Source organism: Lithobates pipiens, unplaced genomic scaffold (genome assembly GCF_037356315.1).
Source record: "Lithobates pipiens isolate NorthernLeopardFrog02 unplaced genomic scaffold, aLitPip1_a1.2 Scaffold_10, whole genome shotgun sequence".
Taxonomy (NCBI): domain Eukaryota; kingdom Metazoa; phylum Chordata; class Amphibia; order Anura; family Ranidae; genus Lithobates; species Lithobates pipiens.
Window position 1 is genome coordinate 88,192,224 of NW_027507686.1, and position 25,820 is coordinate 88,218,043.

General features: G+C 41.3%; 2 protein-coding genes and 1 pseudogene across 2 annotated transcripts in view; all 3 read left to right on the top strand.

Moving 5' to 3' along the window:
- PC (pyruvate carboxylase) overlaps window positions 1–25,820 on the top strand; it is a 939,549-nt gene that overhangs the window by 514,281 nt on the left and 399,448 nt on the right. The gene's annotated exons all lie outside the window — the stretch shown is intronic.
- Window positions 5,128–6,641, top strand: LOC143933705 (casein kinase II subunit alpha-like). Its single transcript, XM_077456698.1, is given in 2 exon segments — window positions 5,128–5,416; window positions 5,419–6,641. Coding segments are annotated over 2 exon segments (1,212 nt in total). The 5' UTR covers window positions 5,128–5,280; the 3' UTR covers window positions 6,495–6,641.
- Window positions 16,954–17,063, top strand: LOC143955967 (U2 spliceosomal RNA; annotated as a pseudogene).

The following is a 25,820-nucleotide window of genomic DNA, read 5'->3' on the forward strand; positions in this document are numbered from 1 at the left end:
TACGACAGCCTCCACCTTCAGGTTCAAGAGGTAAACCTCAGGGTCAGTCCCAGGGCCAAAAGAGGACAGGGGGGGGGGAAACATACAAAACAAAAAACTAAAGCCTCCTTATAAAGGGGTGCCCCCGCTCGCTCGATTTGGGGGGGGGGGCTTCTACAGTTTTCAAGGGTCTGGCAGGAACAATGTCAAGACAGATGGGTGGCTTCCTCAATTCCTCAAGGTTACTAACTAGAGTTCCAAGAGTTCCCGTCGTCTCGTTTTCTCAGATAAAACATTCCCAGAGATCCAGTGTAAAAGAAGTCTCTCTTTCTAGCTTTGGGTCATCTTTTGTCTCAAAGAGTGATATCATGGTCCCCTTGGGAGAGCAAGGATTAGGGTTTTATTCAAACCTTTTCATGGTTCCAAAACCAAACGAGGATGTCAGACCCATTTTAGATCTCAAAGCTCTAAACCAGTTTTTGAATATCTGTTCCTTTCGCATGGAATCAATCTAATCCGTAGTCTCCATCCTACAAGGGGGAGAATCTCTGGTGTCAATCGACATCAAGAATGCTTATCTATATGTGCCAATTTTCCCCGCTCGCCAGAAATTTCTGCCCTTCGAGGTAGAAAATTTTCATTTTCAGTTTGTAACTCTGCCTTTCGGTCTAGCTACTGCACTCCTCCTTTAGCCAGTTTAAGGGCTCAAGATATAACGATACTAGCCTATGGAGATTGCAGTACCTGAGGCTGATCATAGATACAGTTCAGAAGAAGATGTTTTTGCTCTGGGAAAGGATCGGTCCCATAAAGGAACTAATTCAGTTGGTTCAAAACTAAGAAGAATCCTTCTATTTGACTTTGCATGAAGTTATTGGGAAAGATGGTGGCTTTCGAAGCCGTTCCTTATGCGCAGTTACATTCAAGACTGCTGCAGAACAGAATCCTGTCAACTTGGAACAAGAAGGTCCAAGCTCTGGACTTCCCAATGCGTTTATCCCACGAAGTGCGTCAGAGCCTCAATTGGTGGTTGATATCCAGGAATCTTCAAAAAGGAAAATCCTTTCTACCAGTCACCTGGAAGGTGGTGACAACGGATGCCAGACTCCTCGGCTGGGGAGCAGTCCTGGAAGAAGCATCTGTCCAAGGGAAATGGTCCAAATCAGAGAAGACCTTGCTCATCAATATTCTAGAGATTCGGGCAGCATGCCTGGCCCTAGAGGCCTGGACGCTCAGACTACGGAATTGTCTTGCAAGGATCCAATCCAACAATGCCACAGCAGTGGCCTACATCAGTCACCAAGGGTGCACGAGAAGTCATGCTGCCCAGAGAGAGGTGAATCATATTCTATCTTGAGCAGAAAACAACATTCCTTGCCTATCAGCAATTTTCATTCTAGGAAGAAAGAAGGTGTTGGCTTTATCAGTGTTTTTCCAATGACCACTCGCTTCACACTCTCTGGTTCGTAGCTTTATTCAGGGGGTAACATGGATTAATCCTCCTGTTAGGCCACCCCTGCACCCTTGGGGCTTAAATTTTGTCCTGTCGGCATTACTAAAACAGACTTTTGAGCCAATATGAGATATTGCCTTAGTCCTCTTGACGAGGAAAATAGTTTTCTTGGTTACCATATCTTCTGCAAGAAGAGTATCGGAGTTGGCTGCTCTTTCTTGTAAAGAGCCATATTTGATTATTCATAAGGATAAGGTTGTATTGTGGCCTCATCCTAAATTGCTACTGAAGGTAGTGTCAGGTTTTCATTTAAACCAGGATATTGTTTTGTCTTAATTTTTTACAGAACCTCATTCTGTGGAAGAGAGATCACTACATTCTCTTGATGTGGTGAGAGCAGTCAACGTCTATTTGAAAGTGACCGCCCAGATTCGTAAAACAGATGTTTTGTTTGTATTGCCAGGTAGTCCTAAAAGAGGACTGGCAGCTTCAAAATCAACTATTTCTAAATAGATTTGTCAAGTGACAAAGCGCACTCCACCAGGCCTGTTAGTGCTTCTTGGGCAGTGCATCACCAAGCCTCCATGGCTCAGATCTGCAAGGCTGCAACTTGGTCTTCAGTCCATACATTTACCAGATTCTATCAAGATGTAAAAGGTCATAAGGATATCGTCTTTGGGCGCAGTGTACTACAGGCTGCAGTATAAGTCACTTGGTGCCCTACTTTTGTTGTCTGCCTCCCTTCATTTGGCATTGCTTTGGGACATCCCACATAGTAACTACTATGGCTCTGTGTCCCGTGATGTACAATAATAAAATAGGATTTTTATAACAGCTTACCTATAAAATCCTTTTCTTTGAAGTACATCACGGGACACAGAGGTCCCTCCCTTTTTTGGTATACATGTGTATTGCTTTGCTACAAAACTGAGGTACTCCCAGTAGTGGGAGGGGTTATATAGGGAGTGCACTTTTTGTCTTGGGGCGTGCCAGTGTCCATCACCTGAAGGTGGCCTGTAACCCACATAGTAACTACTACGTCTCTGTGTCCCATGATGTACTTCAAAGGAAAGGATTTTACAGGTACGCTTTTATAAAAATCCTATTTTTTCAACTTCATGGAAAAATTGTTTACTTGCCGCCTAATATAGCTCCCCGACTTTCAGATGCCATTGTAACAAGATAATTGTTGTTCTTTCAGATATCATAAAGTTATGGCTGATAGGTGTATTTTGTGAAAGTAGAGGCTCTGTAGAAGAAAATGGTAACATTTTCCTTTTTTGTATCTTGACTATTTTGTCACAGCTGTTTATTAAATGCATATTTTCAAGAAAAAAAAAACCCTAATGTTTTTAGTACACACAAACACAGTATAATACCCATTTTTTTGGTTACATTTAAAAGATGGGGTTATAACGAGTGAATAGGTACTACATATGTCAAGTGTTAAAATTGTGTTCAAATGGTGAAATAGCGAAAAACTACAGTAGCCAAAATTATTCAGACACGTCACTTTTAAAACATTCACAGGTTATCAGTTTAGAGTTAACTGTGCATTACAGCCCTATAATTTATCAGTTAGACCCTCATGTCTTTCCTGTCCTTCACTTCCGATAATCAAGCACAGATTGTACTTGATTAGCTGTTATCTGGCTATGATAGCCAAAAAAATGATAGTCCTGAGCCTGGAAGTGACTATATGCTCATCCCTGAAGGAATGCAAAGCCAGGCAACACCAACGGGGAAGGGTAGGGTTTGGGGACAGGAGGTGAAGTGCTACGTTCTTGGTACTGTAAATATTATTGGGTAGCTGTAGCCCTCCAGATCAATTCTACAGGTATATCATTTCTACATAACCCATCACAAGCTGAAAAAAAACAAGCAGCAGCTGTGGTCTTGTTTTAACCTTTTAAACACCAGGACTTTTATAACTATACCTTGATAGACTTCTGGGTTAAGGCTGAATTCATCATGTAGCATTGTGTTAATTTGTATTGTGTAAAAGCAGTGGATTAATTTGAATGGGCTGCCCAATGTATTACAATGCACACAAAAAAGACATGCACCATTTTTTTTGTGATCCATTTAAGCACATCGCATGGTAGTGCGTTAAAGTGATATACAGCACATGCCTGGTGGAAAGATATGCTGGGGTGCTATTGAGACCCTGTCCACACTTGAGTGTTTTCCAGTTTGATGCTCAGAAATGCTCAACAAGCAAAATCTCATTCATTTCAATAGCCACTGTTCATATTTGAGCATGTTGTTGCTTGTAGAAAAAACGCCCATCGCTCAAAGTACATGAGCTACTTTTCAGGTAGATTTGAACATTTTTGTCCCCATACACGTTATTAGAAACACCTTGCAAAACGCGACATGAGCATTTTTGCAAGCATTTTGTTGCACAATGTTCTGCACAAATAGCAACTCTCTGCCTCTTTTTCAGCAGCACTCCACCTTTTAGTTAAAAAAAATAAATAAAAAAAAAAACGCCTAAAAAACACCTAAAAACACCTATAATATTTGCAAATCTGCTCAAAGACGTCTGAAAAAAAAAGCTAGCAAAAAAAATGTCTGAATGATAATCTGTTGCATTTATCCACAACGTGAACTTTTCCTGTTTGTAAGTCTGAGAAATCTTTCTCAATAAAGTTTATTGAAATAAAAAGACTCCTGAAAACAATCAGCTAAGTGTTGACTGTATAAAAACAAAATAGATGCAGCGCTAATAACACCACATAATTGAAATACATGATAAATTAATTTGTGAATAATGAATACAGTTAATTAACCACAAAAGGAAAAAAAGAAGAAAAAGAAAAAAACGTGATAAAAAAAGAAAAGAAAAAAGAAAACTAATGCAGGGAACCATTAGAATCAATAGTGAAAAAATGTATATAAAATGTACACGCAATTAATGAGTAATAATGATCTCCGTGATCTATCTTCAAACAGCATGCAATGTGCATCCTCTTCACCACAAATAATATATAGATTGCCTGCTTACCAGAGGGCGATGACTGCCAAAAGAACAGTCTCGCCTAGCATTTGGGAAATAGGTTTCCCGCAACCCTTTAGATGTTCGTAAAGCCTCCGTATGTAACACTCAATACCGGGAAACAAAAGAGACTTCCATAGTGTGATACCGTAAAATCAATACGTTTTTAATAAAGATAAAGTTTGCACTCACAAATAAGCAGTCATCAAATGGCCGAAAATATATCCAAGTACGTAAATCTCCAATGTGGTCTCGCCAAAACAATCGCTCTACTTCGTTGTTCCTGTATCCATCCACCATCTTGCGGCTAGTGTGATGACGTCACCGTCAAGGCCCCACCCTACGGGTTTCATCAGCAAACGGACGTCGTCTGGGGATTGGTCAGTGCAAAACGACTTCTCTATAGAAGTCAATGCAGGTCGCCTCAAGTCGCCCCCAAAGTCATACAGGAACCTATTTCTAAGTCAGAGTAACTTGTGACTCTCCGATTAGAATGGTTCCATTGTACAGAACGGGACGCGACTTGTCAGGCAGCTAAGTCCCAGTGTGAACTGGCACTTATATTACTTCCACAAAGGTTATATATGGGTTGGTTTTGGTGGTACAAGTCTTGCACTAGATGGGACTTTGCTCTGAGACACCTAATTTGAGTTATGTGAGAGTGGGTGTATGATTTTTATAATGAATAGGAATTTTTGTAAAGATCATTTTATTCGATATTGTCTGTGTGATCCCGGCGGGAGCGGCGGCCGCGGGGAGCGGGAAGAGCAGCAACTTCTCCTCCCTTATCCATCTGCTTGTACCGGACTTGTAACGTTGCTGTCCATCTTTGGCCGCCAACCAGACCGCCATGTCGGGACCTGTGCCAAGCCGGGCCTGTGTCTACACGGATGTGAACACACACAGACCTCGGGAGTACTGGGACTACGAGTCACATGTTGTAGAATGGGGGAACCAGGGTGACTACCAGCTGGTGAGAAAACTTGGTCGGGCAAGTACAGCGAAGTCTTTGAAGCCATCAACATCACCAATAACGAGAAAGTTGTGGTTAAAATTCTTAAGCCTGTGAAGAAGAAGAAAATTAAGCGTGAAATCAAGATTCTGGAGAATTTGCGAGGCGGGCCCAACATCATCACACTGGCTGACATAGTGAAAGATCCTGTGTCCAGAACGCCGGCGCTGGTATTTGAACATGTCAACAACACAGATTTTAAGCAGTTATATCAAACTCTAACAGATTACGACATTAGGTTCTATATGTATGAAATATTAAAGGCTCTGGATTATTGTCACAGTATGGGTATCATGCACAGGGACGTGAAACCTCATAAAGTTATGATTGATCACGAGCACAGAAAGCTCCGACTAATAGATTGGGGTCTCGCAGAGTTCTATCACCCGGGCCAGGAATACAATGTGAGAGTCGCCTCCAGATACTTCAAAGGGCCAGAGCTGCTTGTCGATTATCAGATGTATGATTACAGTCTAGATATGTGGAGCTTGGGCTGTATGTTAGCCAGCATGATCTTCAGAAAGGAGCCATTTTTCCACGGACATGACAATTATGATCAGCTGGTGAGAATAGCCAAAGTCCTGGGAACAGAAGATCTGTATGATTACATCGATAAGTACAATATTGAACTGGATCCTCGCTTCAATTACATTTTGGGCAGACATTCCCGTAAGCTGTGGGAGCGCTTTGTGCACAGTGAGAATCAGCACCTGGTCAGTCCAGAGGCTCTGGATTTCCTGGACAAACTGCTGCGATACGATCACCAGACACGACTGACTGCTCGTGAAGCCATGGACCACCCATATTTCTACCCCATTGTGAAGGACCAGTCTCGGATGGGCACCTCTAACATGCCCAGCGGCAGCACCCCAGTCAGTAGCGCCAGTATGATGTCAGGTCAGTCCCTGCCCAAGTCCAGTGTCCGTGACAAGTCAGGGATTTCCACGGTGCCAACTCCCTCAGCTCTGGGTTCTCTAGCTGGATCTCCAGTCATCTCTGCAACCAACACCCTCGGGACGCCCGTCGCAGCCACTGCCGGAGCCCCCCAGTAGGGTTTTTCTGCCCTGGCGCTCTGTCAGGAAGAGGGCAAGCAGATCCGGAAGAAGAAGAAAAAAAAAAAAAATCCCCCACACCTCAGCCCCTCTACCTGATTACAACTCCCACCTTTCTGTGGAGGGAGGGGGCTGCCCAAAGAACAACCATGCCCCCTGGATGCGCCGTATCTGAGCAGTTGCTTGTGGATCTTTAGTAGTTCTGTCATTATATATATAAAAAAAAAAAAATTATAGGCTGAATAATTTTTTATTTTTTTTTATTTTTTTTTTACTTTTGTTATGGCACCTGTTCACAGGTGGTACTTGTGTCTCTGGGCCGTGGATCCTGGACTTGGCCCTCTCCAATATCTCCCTGGATGTTTCATTGTTTAATTTCTGTTCTGTTTCTGCTCCTCCTCATTACCTTGTCTCTCTGTCTTCTGCTGCAGAGGGAGGGATGAGGGATAGTTTTTTGCCATGTACCTTAATCCTCCTGGCTGGACTTTGCTGTGACTCAGCAGTCATTTGGCATCTGCATGGTTTCCTTTCTTTTTTCTTTATTTTTTTTTCCTCCCCCATAAAGGGCTGCAATGTCCTCCTGTTTTGGTATTGCACCGTAGTTTTTGATATATATACCCAAAAATATTAGTATACCACCACCACATGTAAATGGTTGAGACTGCCATCCACTGGACTAATGTTGCTAGTTCCTGTTCATAATCCATTCATAGGCAGGACAGGCAAAGCCACAGTATGCCAGTCTCCACGATATATGGTGACAGGTACAATTTCTTCAATAAATAAAAAAAAAAAAGATCTTTTTATTCTGCCTCTATAGTCCCTACAAATGGTTTTGATCTGTTCCTTTCCTCAAAATGATCATTGTAGATCTGGCATTTTAGAAGAAAAACACCGCTGCCTCGGTACTTGGTATCTACTTGCCTTGGATGATATGGGTTAAAATCTGACAGCACTGTTTCACCTTGCTATAGTTGTCAGTTTGCATTACCTGTGTTGCTTCATGAATAATTTAGTAGCAAAGCAAATGCACAGATTTACAACACACCTCAAGGTGTCAGGTGTGTGGTTTGGATAATTGCATGTTTCCCTGCAGGTATAACATACATGTTTTCTGTTCTTGTCCTTTTTTTTTTGTTCACTTCTTTGCCCCTTTGTTCCATCACCAGTGTGTGCTTTTCTTAGTAAGGACACCAAACACTCTCCGTTGTCCTTGTTCCTTTCCACTTACATGCTAGTGTTTTTCCCCTGTTGCACAGTGAAAGCTTTCCTGATGAAATAAATAAATAAAAGTGTACACAGGGTGAGAACAGTCAGCAGAAAAAGATAATAACATAGTCTGTTGAGGCTTGACTTGCAGAATGCAGCTAGAAGGAAGACTGTCTAATTGGGTGTTATACAGAATTTCTAGTGTTTTCAGTCTACAAAGCAGTAAGAAAAACACTGTGTATTTTAGAAGTTGTATAGATACAGTATGTTTTATTTCCCAACGTTATAACTTTAGAAAGAGTGACAAACCAGAGGCAGTGGTATGAATGACCTGCAGAGAGCTGGGACCAACGTAACAAAGCCTACCATCAGTAACGCACCACGCCGCCAGGGACTCAGATCCTGCAGTGCCAGACGTGTCCCCCTGCTTAAGCCAGTACATGTCTGGGCCCATCTGAGGTTTGCTAGAGAGCATTTGGATGATCCAGAAGAGGATTGGGAGAATGTCATATGGTCAGATGAAACCAAAGTATAACTGTTTGGTAGAGACACAACTCGTTGTGTTTGGAGGAGAGAGAATGCTGAGTTGTAACCAAAGAACACCATACCTACTGTGAAGCATGGGGGTGGCAACATCATGCTTTGGGGCTTTTTCTCTGCAAAGGGAACAGGACGACTGATCTGTGTACATGAAAGAGTGAATGGGGCCATGTATCGTGAGATTTTGAGTGCAAACCTTCTTCCATCAGCAAGGGCATTGAAGGTGAAATGTGGCTGGGTCTTTCAGCATGACAATGATCCCAAACACACCACCCGGGCAACGAAGGAGTGGTTTTGTAAGAAGCATTTCAAAGTCTTGGAGTGACCTATCCAGTCTCCAGATCTCAACCCCGTAGAAAACCTTTGGAGGGAGTTGAAAGTCTGTGTTGCCCAGTGACAGCCCCAAAACATCACTGCTCTAGAGGAGATCTGCATGGAGGAATGGGCCAACATACCAGCAAGAGTGTATGACAACCTTGTGAAGACTTACAGAAAACGTTTGACCTCTGTCATTGCCAACAAAGTATATATAACAAAGTATTGAGATTAACTTTTGATATTGACAAAATACTTATTTTCCACCATAATTTGCAAATACATTCTTTCAAAAATCAGACAATGTGATTGTCTGGATTTGTTTCCACATTTTGTCTCTCATAGTTGAGGTATACCTATGATGACAATTACAGGCCTCTCATCTTTTTAAGTGGGAGAACTTGCACAATTGATGGCTGTCTAAATACATTTTGCCCCACTGTATGTAATCTTCTACATATTTTTGGTAAAAAAAATTGCAATAAGCATATATTGATTGTTTTGCACAAAAGTTTTTTTTTTAAATTTTTATTATAACTTTTTTTTTTTTTTTTTTTACTAGTGATGGTGGTGATCAGCGTTTTTTAGTGGGACTGCGACATTACGGTGGACAGATCGGACACTTTTGACACTTTTTTGGGACCACTGACATTTATACACCGATCAGAGCTAAAAAAAATAGCCACTGAATACTGTACAAATGTCACTGACAGGGAAGGGGTTAACACTAGGAGGCGTGTACTTGACTGGGAGTGTACTTGACTGGGAGTAGAGCGAGATCGCTGTTCCTGATCACTAGGAACAGCAGATCTCTCTCTACTTCCCTGACAGAATGGGGATCTGTCTGTTCACATTGACAGATCCCTGTTCTGGCTCTTTGAGAAACGATTGTGGGTCACCGGCGGACATTGCAGCCATATGCATCGACTCCGGACTCCGGCAGCGTGCGAATGCACCCTCTATAGCTCTTAAATCGGTCAACGTACACCTACAGCGGTTTGCGCGCCCATGCTAACCTGCCACAGTATAATAACGATGCCTGGTCGTTAAGTGGTTAATCTAGTTGGGAACCACTTAGCAACCTAAAACTGCAGACAATAAACATACAACACTTTGGGCAGATTTATGCACAACATAGCATATAAAGTACAGCAGTCAGTAACGGGAGTTATGCTCTTGGTCAATACCAATAAGATCCCCCTCTCCCTTCAACCACCATTGTGATCAGGGACCCAATGCATTAATGGTCAGTGGATTCTCGCCAAGGATTCTGCAGATCCAGGCTGTGTCCCAGAGCCAAGAGTCAGAACCCACCTTCAGATTTTTATAGCAGCACTGCCAGACAGAGTGTGATCTCTGGCCCAAATTAAATAATGACTAATGTATGGGCGGCCTAAGAGTCTTACAGTAATGCATATAACTAAAGAACAATTTAAAAATAAAACAAACTGTAGATTTATTTTATAAACAGCCATATAACTTGACAAATGCATAGCACCATGTTTTACTTATCTCTGAGCTCCAGTTGTCCAGCATTCAGCATTGGAAATTGCTGTCCATTTACCAGTAACACCATGCAACTGATGGTGTTGCTCATCCCCTATGCTAGCTATGTCTTGTGATTTTCAGCTCTGAGGAAAGGGGCATGACCCACAAAACGCATCAGCTGTCCAACCATTTATTCCCAGGACGAGAGAGAGTGTGTCCTGGCTGACGCAAATCTGTTCTGTTTCGCTTATTATTTTTTACTTGCATATATCAATGGTAATGCAGAAGGTGGTTGCATGGTTTTTTTTTCCAGAGGATTTCCCTGGATTTAGCGCTAAAGTGTTTAGAACTTTCTTGTGATTGTAAGGACTGACTAGGGTTAGGCAATATTTCATTTTGCTCTCATGCTGTTAAAGATGTAGATGGCATGAGGGGGATTGAGTGAAACCATGAGGTGCATGGTGTTGCTGTTAAATGCCCAGCTGTTTCCAGTGCTGATTGCTGGACAACCAGAGCATGTATAAAAGTCAATCATTGTGCTCTGCCTTTATCAAGCTATTTCTCATATTATCTGCCATATGGCTGTTTGATGTTCATGTAACAATTGTAGGTTAAACGTCGACTTTAAAGAGAACCTGTCACATTTATTTCAATAGTCTTCCAGTAATAGCGCATTTAATAGCAATTCTTTAATTAGCTAAGAGTAGCCAGGCAATGTGACGGGAAGTTACATCCGAGGTCTCGGTGCCAGCGAGCTGGCTTTTTTCACTATCTATGTTTTTATTCATGTTTTTATGGTGTTATTATATCCTTGCATTTTGGCTTCACAAGAAATACTACACCATATGGCACCTTCCTGTTTTACTGTTTATGGCATGTGACAGATTTTAAACTTTAACTGTGTCCCCTGGAGATTCTCAGAAGGACAACATTCCTGTATCTCTATCCACACAAGCTTTGTTGATGCAAAGTTACTTGGCAGCATATGCAACAGTGAGTGTGCATTACATGTGGGTGGAGGCTGGTGTGTTGGGGTGACGGTTTTCAGGGTCTTGACATTTTTTGTTTAGAGTGACAATGCATACACAGCTGTGGTGATCATTGTAGAGCCATACTGTATTACACTAGATGGCCGTCTTTTCTCTCCTTTTATACCTGGAGTTCCAGTTACCTAAAGGAAGTCTCAGCCATTTCACTTCCGGTGAGTGGACCATCTGGCTATTTGGAAAGTTTGATGCACTTTATTTTCATGAACTCCAGCTAAAGTAGAAGTGTATAGCGCTGAATTCTTCTACTTTATTTTAAGTCTTCCAGTAAGATTATATGTGCATTTAACATATTTCAGGATGAGATATCACAAGAGCCAGCTCAGTCAGAGCTGAGACTCAAGCAAGACTCAGTATTTGCCTTTGCTAAATCCCCATCAGCTACATACAAAATTTATGTGGAGAGTTAAGGGGGAGGCAGAGACACTGGTTTAGCACAAAGTGTAATTAGATACATCCAAAGGAAGAGAGGGCAAAGACATGCAATGAAAAACAGGCTGTGCTAGAGAATTAACTCTGCTGAAGTAGTCAAATTTTATAGCAGAGGCGCATTGCAAGTGGTAAAAAAAAAAAAATGTAATGGCGATGTAAACATTTTTCTTGATTTGGTTGGTGTGAAGAATTTACCCAGAAATATTATTTCCTGCCTAGTATCATTGATTACTGTGCATGCAAAAATAACTGATGTTTCCTCCAGATGTAAAGAGGGCCCCCTTGTCCCCTGTAATGACTTGAAAGTGAATAACTCTATATCAAGTTTGTTATATGGGCCTCTTGTGTAATTATAATTGGTGATCATCTCCACCCTTAATTGCCCCTTCTCAAGAGAAAATGTTAATATTCTCCCCTTGCAGAGCTTCTTCATGCCTCTTATCAATTTCTCTGCACTTTCTCTAGTTCTCTAATATTCTTCTTTGTGAACTGGTGTCCAAAACTGAACGGCATTTTCCTAATGTGGTCTTATGATTTGTACAGGGGCAAAATTATGTCTCTCTCATTGGAGTCTATACCTTTTTTTAATAAAAGAAAATGGGCTCCAATTTAGTTATTTTATGAAGTTATGCTGTATTTTAGTAGTGAAAGCCTGCCACCGGCGGTAGCCAGCATCCTTACCACAAGCTGGCTGTGACTAGCTGGTTGCAAAGGAGCTGGCAGATGTCAGCGTCCTTAACAACCAGTAACTGTCATGGTTAATGAGCAGACGGCAACGTCCTAAACAACCGATGAGTCATCAGTTTCTTTTTTTTACATTCAGCTGACAACTGAATATAAAAAAAAAGTTGTGACGATTAAAAAAATCAGGAAAAATGGCGTGGACCCCCCCTCAAAACCATACCAGACCCTTATCCGAGCATGCAGCCTGGCAGGTCAGGAAAGAGTGGGGAGGAGTGAGAACCCCCTCCCCCCGAACCAAACCAGGCCTCATGCCCTCAAAATGGAGGAGGTGCTTTGGGGCAGGGGGGCTCGGCCCCCCTCCCAAAGTACCTTGCCCCCATAATGATGGAGACAAAGACCTCTTCCCCACAATCCTAGCCCATGGTTGTGGGGGTCTGCGGGTGAGAGACTTATCAGAATCTGTTTAACAAGGGGGCCCCCAGATCCCAGCCCCCCCCCCCATGTGAATGAGTATAGGGTACATAGTCAATTACAATGCCAGCCTGTAAATAAAAAGGTAAACTCGCACCAAATGTTATGCCATTTGCCAGTTTTTTAATAACTAAAGGGCAGGGGCACCCGGTTACATCACTTGGTGACCCCCACCCCTTGCAATGTCACCAACCCAGCATGCCCCTGGCCGATAACGTCAAAAGGAAGCGGGGTCATCTGGTGTTGTCACTGGTTGTCTCCTCTTATTCGCGATTTAACAACTGTCAGGCGGCGGGAGCGGACTTTTTTTCTGGATCGGAAGTGACATGATTGACGATGGATCTACATCCGGGAATTTTTTCTTTTTTTTTAAATAAAGAACTAGTCAGAAACTGCCTAATGTCTTTTTTTTACACTACACACTTTTTTTTTGGTGAATGCGTAGGGGTATTATGTACCCCATTCACATTGGGGGAGCGGGATCTGGGGGCCCCCTTGTTAATGACCTGCCAGGCTGCATGCTCGGATAAGGGTCTGGTATGGATTTTTTTTTTTTGGGGGGAGGGGGGATCCCATGCCATTTAAAAAAAAAAAATGGCTTTGGGGTTCTCTTTAAAATCCATACAAGACCCCTAGGCATAGGCCAAGTAAAGGCTTCTTTCTAACAACTCGACCAGGCAGCTCATTTTTGTTCAAGTATCATCGTATTGTGCTCCTTAAAAACAACCACACCATGTTTTTCCAGAGAAGCCTGTATTTCCCCTGAGGTTACCTGTGAGTTTTTCTTTGTATCCTGAACAATTCTTCTGGCTGTTGTGGCTCCAATCTCTCTTGGTGGATCATGGTGTTGAAATTAGTGTTCCAGCACACTGCTCCAGGACACAGCCCAGACCCCTCAGATGCAAGGATTGTGTTTAAATCCCTGCACAGTCCCTCAGAATCTGGATCAGGGTTTTTGACAATATTTGTTTGTGTACTATGGTTTTGCTTTACCTTTTTCTATGCTATCCTTTAGCTATGTAAAGGTAAATGGATTATCTATAGAGAGGTTACCTGTAGTTTGGAAATAATTACACTAACACACTGCCTGCACAAGCTTTGGAGCCAGTAGCTGTAACAGCTTACATAGCCTTCATTTTCAAATGGTCTTTTGTACTGCTTAATAAAAAGTGTTCGCTATCTGCAAAAGGATAGGGAAGCTACCCAAAGCTGTATGCCAATAATATTTGATTTTCATTTTTCATTTTTCTAGTTCTAGTAGATTCTTGAAAATAGGTAGTGCTTATTTGATAATATTCATACTTATTTGAAATTTAATCAGGCGGTGACAGAGACTGGACTCTAATGGCAGAGAAGGTGGTGAAATGGTGATATTTATCTCTCAGATTATAGATTGTGGCAGTTTTCTGATGATAGATGTTGGTCTCTGTTTAGGAAGCCAATAGGAAAATTTCTCTGTTGGACTTGGAAGTTGGAGCTCCGAGGGATTGGGTGGGTCTGTATAATGCCGCCTGGTGCACAAGTGCATCTGCCAGGAAAATTGGCTTGTTATAAAAGAACTGGGAAGATTCAATGAAAGTGGCTGTGTTATAGGTTTTGAAACTCTCTGGGCAGGGAACTGACGGACTGTTTTTCTATGTGAGAGCAATTGGAGGATTCAATATCAGACCGTTAGTTGTTTAGCCGGAGCAAAAGACCCTGGTTTAACTCTGATGTAAGTGTAATCAGGACATTCCATTTTCTACTGAAATAAAGCAGTTTTTCTTTTAATTTAGTATTTGAAAAATAAACGTGGAACCAGTTCTCCTTCTAGTAGACTTTGTTGTATAGTATAGTGCCTTCTTGTTACCATTTGAGCTCATGCCCTGTCATAGTGCACTGTGACCTAATGCTTGATTTAAATTTAATAACTTAATCCAGCATGCACCAAGATCAAACATTTTTGTTTGCTGCCACATTATCGATTTTCTTTTCTCAGACATACATGAACTCCTAACCCTAAAGGCAAATGCACTGCATGTAGCTGTGGAGTTGGAGTTAGCACTTTATTGTTCGTTTCCACTTAGAAATAAGTGACAACTACGCCAATTACTTGTAGGTATATGCAATTACTTATTAGGTTGATATTTTACCACATACATTAAATGCATATAGCATGGTTATCTTGCACCCCCCCCCCCCCTTTTTGCAATCTACATGTGTCAAAGTGCATATCAAAATTCTGACTGCCTTCATAGATGATAAATGTTGGTAATACATATTCCTTCTAAACAGTTTTTACCATTAAAAATGTAATGCTTGCCGTATTATGTGTTACTTGGTATATGTGTTATGCATATGATGAAAAAAATTGTCCCCAAAACAAAAGTTTTATTACCATAATATGAATATAAAAACTAGGGTTTCAACTAATTATTATGATTGCCTGACCATTTGCAGCATCCCCTGGAAAGGGTCAGGGTTTCTGAAAAAGAAAAACAGGCAGGGTGTGGACTCTATAGTTTAGCACCACTACTGCCGTCCTTGGTTTCAGTAGAACTTGTTCAGTTTATATTTCAGATGTTAACAATATTGTAGCTACATGGTTTCAGCCATTGTCATCTGTAGGGGAGCAGTTCATTACTAAATGAACCTATCGTGAAGTAAATATTTTATACATGTCATTTGATTTATGGAGTTTATCCACACCATCAATAACCCTGGTAAAGACCTGGTCACCACAGAACTGGCATCCATACTGAGAGCTAAACTAAACTAAAGCCAAACAGCCGATTTTTCACTTTCAATACATTTTTATTGAGTTTACAATAATAATACAATGTACTGTGGACAACAATTACATTATTATATCAGGATCTTGTGCTTTCACATTCAAAGTTAAAAAATAAAACAATTCTGTTTGTAGGTAGGAACACTTTAGTAGATTAGTAGAAAGGGGTCAAACCAGAAAAGAAAAAGGTTTAGTAGGTAGTGGGGGAGAAGCTAAAATAGCAACTTTTTAAGATGGACTTCTTTATGTGAGTGGTTTACTTGATAAACTATTTGAATTTCTGTTTATTATTATTATTATTTAAGGTACTTGTATAGAGCCATCAATTTATGCAGCGCTTTACATGTACATTCACATCAGTCCCTACCCTCAAGGAGCTTACAATCTAAGGTCCCTAACTCACATTCATATACTAGGGCCAATTTAGACAGAAGCCAATTAAACCAACAGCACGTCTTTGGAGTGTGGGAGGAATCCGGAGTACCCAGAGTAATCCCACACAGGCACAGGGAGAACATACAAACTCCTGTCAGGTAGTGTCGTGTTCTTTCACCTTTTGTGATCTATACACACAGCATAGCCTAGATGCTATTACTATTTACTGTTGCAGCTTTCAGCTTCCTACAGTATGTCCTCAACTTTGATTTTGAACTATGAAAGACCCTCATAACATTGTTAAGGATATTATTTGCTCTTATCTGCGTAAACACTTCTCCAGTCAGCTTCCTGGCCCTAAAACATGTTAAAGTAGACAGCATTACACAATGGCTCATAGTGCACAGCCTCCAAATCATCAGTTCAATTTGTTCTGTGCAGGACATATAAAGATAGGTCTCGGGGAGTTATACTTAAAGTAATATAAACTCAATAATTAATATGTCAAATATGTTAAACCTTTATACAGTGCATCCGAAAAGTATTCACAGCTCTTCACTTTTTCCACATTTTGTTATGTTACAGCCTTATTCCAAAATGGAATAAATTCATTATTTTCCTCAAAATTCTACAAACAATACCCCATAACGACAACATGAAAGAATTCCCATGTACATAAGTATTCACAGCCTTTGCTCAATACTTTGTTGAAACACCTTTGGCACCAATTACAAGTCCTTTTGAGTATGATGCTACAAGCTTGGCACAGCTATTTTTGGGCAGTTTCTCCCATTCTTCTTTGTAGGACCTCTCAAACTTCATCAGGTTGGATGTGGAGCATCGGTGCACAGCCATTTTTAGATCCGATGTTCAATCAGGTTCAGGTCTGGGCTCTGGCGGGCAACTAAAGGACATTCATAGAGTAGTCCCATAGCCACTCCTTTGTTAACTTGGATGTGTGCTTAGGGTAGTTGTCCTGTTGGAAGATGAATCTTTGTCCCAATTTAAGGTTCAGAGCGCTCTGGAACAGGTTTTCATCAAGAATGTCTCTATAGTCTGTACATTGCTGCATTCATTTTTCCCTTGATCCTGACTAGTCTCCCAGTTCGGGCCACTGAAAAACCTCCCCACAGCATCTCGGCCTTTTGGCTAAGATCAAGTGTAGTATCTGTTCTTATCAGTTTCCAGAGGAGGAGCTGTGTTACTCCCGAGTGTGGGGAGGACATATGCAAATCCAATGGTGTCATTGGACCTGAAAGGGCGGTTCAGCAGTGCTGGTGTCTGCGCATCCATGCTGGCATCAACGGGGCCGAGTCCAAGCCATCTGGAAGGGTGCTCCTGATGGGGATGGGTGCTGCAATGCGGTCTGACCCAGAGGGTCAGGTTCCTGGCCTTCTGGCCTAGATTGGGGTAGCTCTAGCTCTGGTCAGTTTTTTGGGAGAGAACACCGGCTCCTTTCTTGCCGCGGGGGTGGAGCGGTTAGTATTCCCCGAATGTAATTAGGTAGGAGTGATGGGAGGGCCCTCTGATTCCCCCTGTCTTGTATTGTAATGTCTACCCTAATGTTGTAAAGCACTGCGTAAACTGTCGATGCTATATAAAACCTGTATAATAATAATAATGAGAACGATGGTGGGGGGCCTGATGGCAAAGGGCTCTCGCCAAGTTTCCAGAACGTCAGGCCTTCCTGGCTGGGGTGGGGGCTGCTGTGGTCTAGGTTGTTGGTCAGGGTTGGTCCTGAAAGCCTATGGTGTATGTGCCCCTGGAGTGGCACCACGGTCATTGCACCATTACATGCTTTTTTATCACCTTTATCACCGGGCCTTTTGGCTGGGACCAGAGGAATTTTTTTTTATTATTCCTGGCCGAAGGGCCTGGCCATTGTATTGCACAATGGCCACCTTTTTACTCTCCTCTACTTCCTTCTGCCCCAGTTTCTTTTTATTCCCTTTGTCACGTTTTTGTATTTTTTTTGTTTGCACTGTGTAATGAGTAGGTTTGCGGATCTGCCCTGAAAGTCTTGGAAGGGGGTGAACATGGGCTTTTTAGTTTACCTTCTCTCATGGGGTCTCCACTCCTTTCCTGCCTGACCCCACCCTTGGCCATTGGCACCATGTGCTGTAGCTCCTCCTAGCCTGGGTTTGGCTTGGAACAGCGAGGGAGAGCTGCCATAGTCATAACATTTCCAGTTATGATAAGAATAGGGAGGTGGTGGACGTGCCCAGCAGCCACATGGGGAAATAACGCCTAATGCTTTAAGGTCACGTGACAGTCAGACTAGATTATTTAAAGAAAAAAAAAAGTAGAAAAAAACATTTTGTTTTAAATTCAACTATACAGATGTGATATTATTGTGTTTTCCCTCCACTTCTACATGTTCAGTGACTTCTTAACGAAATAAAGTTTTAAATTTTGCTGGGTTTTCACTTTAAAAGATTCTGTGCAAGTAAGGATCCAAATGTGTTCTGTTATGCACACATCCAACTGAGCAGAAACTTGAAGCAGCCTAGTTCCAAGTCAAACTTTGTTTTTTTGTTTTTTTCATATTGTTTTGTAAAAAAATATTTATCCTCTATTTAAATATAACTCGGCATTGATTTAGAGGCATGCTTGGACACTAGGGCATCATAAACAAGCACCTTTACTCATTCCTTTGTTTCTTCCCTCATTAACCTTTAGCTGCTATAAAAAAAAGAAGTAGCAACCTTTCAAATGTCTACATGGTGATAAAAACTATACTGAAATATAACAGTTATGAAAGAAGCATATAAAAATGACAATAGATAGAGGCTGATTTTATAAACAAAAATCTAACTAGAAGCAAAAGACTGGTTATTAATGTAAATTTATAGGACCACAGGGTTCTGCATTAATCCAACCCTCTTCTCGCTGTAAGTATCTTATCTCCCTGTATAAACAGAAGTCCTAAATATCACCCTGCATTAACACCGCATTTATTGTGGTAGGGCAGCGTTTAAAATGAGTAGACACATCAGATATGAGGCAGTTGAGCAGAAGGCTATGTTTAAATTGACTATGTTTTTTTAACACAAAACATATCAGGCAGTGGCCATAAACTTCATGATTCCACCAGGAAAATATATCCAAATATACAGGAATCTCCATCCTAGGGGCCACTTTACCACTTACCTGCATTACCCTGTTACACCAACCTGTATGTAAGTAACATGCTGCCACAGACATGGATGTACAAAAGTTTCTGGAAAAAAAGCATTCAGCTCAAAGCAGGAACAACTATTTTAAATCTCTCATGTCATCAGCACAAACCTTTTAGCACTGTATCAGTAGGAGCTATGTAATACTGTACATGACTGAGTCCCTGCATTTCATATTCTATGTTTAAAATAAATATTGGTGTTTACAGAGAGATAGTGAACATAAGCTAAATCCTATCATTAACAGGACAGCCTTATCACTTCAGCTTTCTAATACCTATTTTCCGCTGAAGTGTACAATGCTTCAGTTGAGGTATCACTGTAATCATTTACATCTGCACAGTACTCCCTTTTATAATTGCACTTTCCAATTCAGTATATTAACTGGTTCCACTAATTTATACATTACCTTTTGTGATGTGCTCCAGTGGTGGCTCAGGACATTAGTGCAAAACATTAAATATTTTTCGTGTGACTACATAAAAAAAAAAAATACTTTGCAAATGCAAAGTGAAATAATCACATTGGTCTGGCATGCTTTGAGAAGTCTGGATGGCATAATTTAAAAACACATCTATTATGCTGTATATTATATGTGGGTGTGAACCATGCTGCAACTTAAAGCGGGATTGCACTGCCGTTTTTTTTTTTTTACCTGTGTCACTGGTGGGCGATTCCTACGGTGTCTTTGCAGCCACGATCGGCGTCTTTTTAACCCCCGGCGTGACGATTTCATTGCTAAGGAAAACTTTTAAAAAAGCAGTCCGGCGGTTTCCATTTTCACTGTGGGCGTTTGAAGCCCACAGGCATTTACTTCCTGGATGCGATGACGATGAGCTCCCAGAATCCACTGCTCCATCTCGCACATGCTCATTGAGTGTCCTCTTTGTTTTCCTTCCTTTTGTCTCGTGTGCTATAGTGGTAATGGCTGATAGAGCTGCCTGCCCACTTTCAAAATGGCAATTTCGGCTTGACTGTGTCCCCCACGGATTCCTGGGAAATAGCTAAAAAAGTTCCCAGGGACCATTGCGAAGCCGATAAACACGCCTACTCCCACGGGAGTAGAGCCCGGAAGTCGGCATAAACATTAAAAATAAAAGGTAAATACTGCATATTATTTTATTTCAATGGTCATAACTGCATCTATGTTCCAAAGCCATTTGAATAAGATGAACTTGCAATTTTCTGTACAGAACCACTTTAAAATGGAACGTCACCTGAAAAGGGAAGTTCTGCTTATCCACCTCCTCTCCCCCCCCTCCCCTGTCCGCATTGTAAACCACTTTTCATTTACTTCAGGCTGTGGGTGCCTAGTTTTCACATGCTCCCCATTCTGCTCAGCTTGTCTAGGCGAGCAGAGTGGACGTTTGAGCCCCCCTCCTGCCCGTGACCTCCTGGGACATGTGACAACCATTCAGGAAGCAAAGCACATCTTGCTCATGCACATTGGGGAGCCAGCTGTGAGCAAGCAAGAAGTCACAGACAGCTTCCCACAGTAAATTTTGCAGTACTGGGGACACCGAAGATCAGCAAAGAACTGGCCCGGGTGAAAACAGCTCTGGATCCATGAATTCGCAAGTACTAGCAGCTACAGCATTTCCCATTGGTCTTGGATTACAGCTACAGTAGAAGGATGTTCTGTGAACAAAGGCAAAATTTTACTTTGAATAAGCACTGATGTGTGAATTTATTCAATAAAGAAGCTTGTTTTTTATACTTTAGAGTGCTGCTACCTTCATCTTTTATCCTTCTGAGAAAGTCAAGCCCCATGAGTGCCGCTTTAACATTTGGGTTACATGTACTTTATAATTTGCTGAGCACCAGGGCCAATTGTCTCTTGGATATGTGTTGAGTGTTGACTAGTGGACTATATATAGATATAGCCAAATGATGTACAGCATATCTGGGGTGCCAGGAGCAAATCGTAGGGGCACTACATCCTCCTCATAATACCAAAACCTTGTATCATCACCAAAAACTTACTTTTGAGATGCCAAAGAGAAAACCACTATACAAAAGTTAAAATTAAGGGGAAATGCACGCCCCTTTGTAACCTATTTTCATTCAAAGACTAAAATCAAATGCCTATAAATCTGCATAAAAATAAAAGGAATGGCACAGTCAAACGTCCTCTCTATGATTGAAAAATGTAGGTGGAGAATAGGTGTGTATGATTTTACTTTTGATGAAATACAAGTTGGTATATATAGTGTGTGTATATACAGTATATGTATGTGTATTATGTGTAGTATCTGGTATTATGTGGTCAAGCTCTTTCCCATTTTAATTTTGTTTTACTTAAAGAAATCAAGAAAATAAAGCTGCACTAGTCGGCTAAACCAAACTGAAGCTCTCCTACATGAAAGTCCCTTTCGGTCTGTCAAATTACACTGATGAATTCAGGAAGGAGATAGTCAGATAAGGTTCCTTGATTTTGAGCATCTGATATACAGGACATTATATATTAGGAGAAAAGCATCTTGTAATAAAGCTGATAGGAAGGAATATATGAATACACAAGCTATATATATAAATATATATATATATGCACAGGATCTCACAAAGGTGAGTACAACCCTCACATTTTTGTGAACATTTTATTATATCTTTTCATGTGACAACACTGAAGAAATTACATTTTGCTACAATGTAAAGTAGTGATTGTACAGCTTGTATAACAGTATAAATTTGCTGTTCCCTCAAAATAACTCAACATAAAGATTTCCAAGTCCCTGAAACTGAGCTGAAGCATGGTGGCCAAGACCATACAGCGGTTTAACAGGACAGGTTCCACTCAGAACAGGCCTCGCCATGGTCGACCAAAGAAGTTGAGTACACATGCTCGGTGTCATATCCAGAGGTTGTCTTTGAGAAATAGACATATGAGTGCTGCCAGCATTGCTGCAGAGATTTAAGGGGTGGGAGGTCAGCCTGTCAGTTCTCAGACCATACGCTGCACACTGCATTAAATTGGTCTGCATGGCTGCCATCCCATAAGGAAGCCTCTTCTGAAGATGATGCACAAGAAATCCTGCAGGCAGTTTGCTGAAGACAAACAGACTAGGGACATGGATTACTGGAACCATGTCCTGTGGTCTGATGAGATCAAGATAATTATTTGGTTCAGATGGTGTCAAGCGTGTGTGGCGGCAACCAGGTGAGGAGTACAAAGTGTGTCTTGCCTACAGTCAAGCATGGCATGGCAGAGCATGATCCCCTCCCTTCAGAGACTGGGCCACAGGGGGCAGTATTAACGACCCCAAACACACCTCCAAGATGACCACTGTCTTGCTAAAGAAGCTGAGGGTAAAGGTGATGGACTGGTCAAGGTCTCCAACATCCACCAGCTCCATTATGTAGTCATGGAGGAGTGGAAGAGCACTCCAGTGGCAACCTGTGAAGCTCTGGTAAACTCCATGCCCAAGAGGGTTAAGGCAGTGCTGTAAAATAATGGTGTCACACAAAATACTGACACTTTGGGCCCAATTTGGACATTTCCACTTAGGGGTGTTGCCAGCGATTTAGACATTAATGGCTGTGTTGAGTTATTTTGAGGGGTCAGCAAATTTACACTGTTATACCAGCTGTACACTCACTCTGTGCTTGCAGTTTCGTGCTGCACTGACTCCTAGGCCAGACCTGTCTGCCGGGCGGAGCTGTCTCCAAAGATGAGCACTGACCTCTATTCCTGGGATGTTTATGAACCCAACCCACAGGTGTACAATTAGTATTACTGCCAAAATCAGGCATACACAGTTCTTTCACCCCAAACTCGCTCATCTATGTCTTTATGAACCTTGCTTTGTGCACTGGTCCAGATCATTTGGTGGAGGGGGATTATGGTGTGGGGTTTTTTGTTGGGCTTGGCCCCTTAGTTCCAGTGAAGGAAACTCTTAAGGTGTCAGCATGCCAAGACATTTGGACAATTTCATGCTTCCAACTTTGTGGGAACAGTTTGGGGATGGCCCCTTTCTGTTCCAACTTGACTGCGCATCAGTGCACAAAGCAAGATCAATAAAGGCATGGATAAGTGAGTTTGTGGTGGAAGAACGTGACTGGCCTGCACAGAGTCCTGATGTCAACCTGATAGAACAACATTGGGATGAATTAGAGCAGAGTCTGCAGGCTATGCCTTCTTGTCCAACATCAGTGCCTGACCTCACAAATGCACTTCTGGAAGAATGGCCAAACATTCTTATAGACACACTCCTAAACCTTGTGGACAGCCTTCATAGAAGAATTGAAGCTAGTATAGCTGCAAAGGGTGGGCCAACTCAATACTGAACCCTACGGACGAAGACTGGGATTCCATTAAAATGTAACTGTAGGTGTCCCAATACTTTTGATGATTTAGTGTGTATGTATATATATATATATATATATCTACTGTCTGTTTGTCTGTGTGTGTGTGTATATATTAAAAAAAAAAATATTTTGAGTAAAAACAAAACATTTACTTTCAGTCTAAGTAGCTTTTATCACACAAGGCTCAATTCACAAAGCTAATTATAATTGTTGAGGCTAAATATGTTGATAGTTGTGGCAAATTACACATGCATTATACCTTAGTGATTTGTGCCTATAGTCTCTGGTTGTCAGGAGCTTTGTAGATCCTTGAACACCAAAGGGAATATCTTGACCCTGTCTTGTAGAAATCCAGTAAAATAATGTCAGCAAGGGACTACACAGTGCATAATGTGATTAACATTTTACAGCTGACTGGAGTCCTGCTTTAACTTTCCTGTATGTAGGTGCCTTACTGTGTTTACAAACCAGTTTCAGAGGTCACAATTCTTTAAGTTCTATGTGCGGTAGTTTCATTATTGGTGTCCAATAAATGTTCAAATTTTAGTCTTCTTTAGCATTGATTTAGGCCCCATTCGTTTTAATGAATATTGTTTTCTATACATGTAATGCAACCATTTGTCCACACAGTACAAGTGTATATTATTTTCAGTCCATATGCTTAGTTTCTCATGCCCAGTCTAGCAAAGCTTATATTTTGCATGGATATCCTCATGTGGATACATCTGAAGTCATGTTGAATGGAAGGGATTTTTTCTTGCAGTAGATTGAGCACAATTAGCATCTCAATTGAAGCTAATGAAAACAGCAGCAGGCAATTTTCCGATTGAGTAACTGAATATTGTGGGTTTGACAAAATGGACTTCAGAGAGAGAGAATCAGGTACTCTCATCTGGAGCCCACACGTCACCCACTGGAGCTTTATTAGGAGGTCTATGTACCGTATGTCTGTACCCAGGAGTCACAGGTGGTGCATGCCTGTATAAATCAATTACAGGATGCAGCTATACGCTTGTAAATGCAGATCTGAACAGATATGTGCACCCCTGGAAGCAGACTGTCTGCATTTAGGAGAAAACATCTGTACATGTGCATATGTTTATGCTTGCATTTACCAGTGTACAGCTGCATTCTGTCATTGATTCACAGAGGTATGCAACACCTGCGACTCCTTTGTACAGAGATAGAGCTGGATTTTTACAGTGTATGGCCCTCTGCGCCTTTGTTCTTGAGCCCTAACACATTTTTAGCAAGATAAATTAAATCCGTTATCAGAACATTGGCGTTGGTCCAGAAGCTACACGAGATGAACTTGGGCTTTCCAATATGCCCATGATCTGATTGAAAATGGCAAGATGACCATTCATTGGCTACAGCAGAAAAAAAAGTGAAGGTACTGGAGTGGCCATCACAATCTCTTGACCACTAAATCATTGAGTCACTCAAACATGCAGATCGTTCTAGGCAACCAAATCATTTACAGGACATACCCTGAAGGGTTTGTTGCTAAGAAAAATGGGCTGCTGTACTACAAAGTAATGACATCATAGTGTTTGCTCATGATACAAATCTAAGAAGGGCAATAACATCACAACTAAATAAAACAATTTTACAAGAAGACCTCAGGGAAAGAGGCATATGTGGCAAAATGTGAAGTACTGTAATGCACTTGGGACATGAACATATGTATGCAAGTTGCTCACTAGGGGGAGAACCTCTGGGGATGGAGAAAGGAAATAATCTAGGAGTCCTAGTAGATCAGACTCAGCAATATCATGCAATGCCAAGCTGTAGCAAGCACAACCAGGGTTAGCCGTCTGGTATCATGCTATAAAAAATCCAAATCTTGAGTACGCAATGCAGTTTTGGCCACCAATTCTCAGGAAAGATGTTCTTGAACTGGTGAGCATCCAGTTTCATTTCTTTTTTTCCCTGAAGAAGGAGGCCCTTAAGAGGGGAGATGATTGCATTATACAAATCTTCAAATGGTAACTATCATTGGCAGAAAATTATGAAGGATTCATTCACATGGCCATAAAAAAAAAAAAAAAATGCTACTGATATTATGCATGTTTTCTAGGAGAAAAGTTCCCGTGTAATGATCAGTATAATACTTGCGTATAGATGCGTGTAAAGACGCATATGCGTATGTGATTTGTTTTTATGATGCTTTATTTTTTCCCTTTGTTTAGACTTAAAGTGGTTGTTAACCACTTGCTTACTGGGCACTTAAACCCCCTCCTGACCAGACCAATTTTCAGCTTTCAGTGCTGTCGCTTTTGAATGACAATTGCACGGTCATGCTACACTGTACTCAAATTAAATTTTTATTTTTTCACACAAATGGATCTTTCTTGTGTTGGTATTTTATCACAGCTGGGGTTTTTATTTTGTGCTAAACAAACAAAAATAGACAACAATTTTTAGAAAAAAACATAACGTGTTTAATAATTTGTTATACAATTTAACAAACGGGTCATTTTTCTCCTTCATTGATATTCGCTGATGAGGCTGA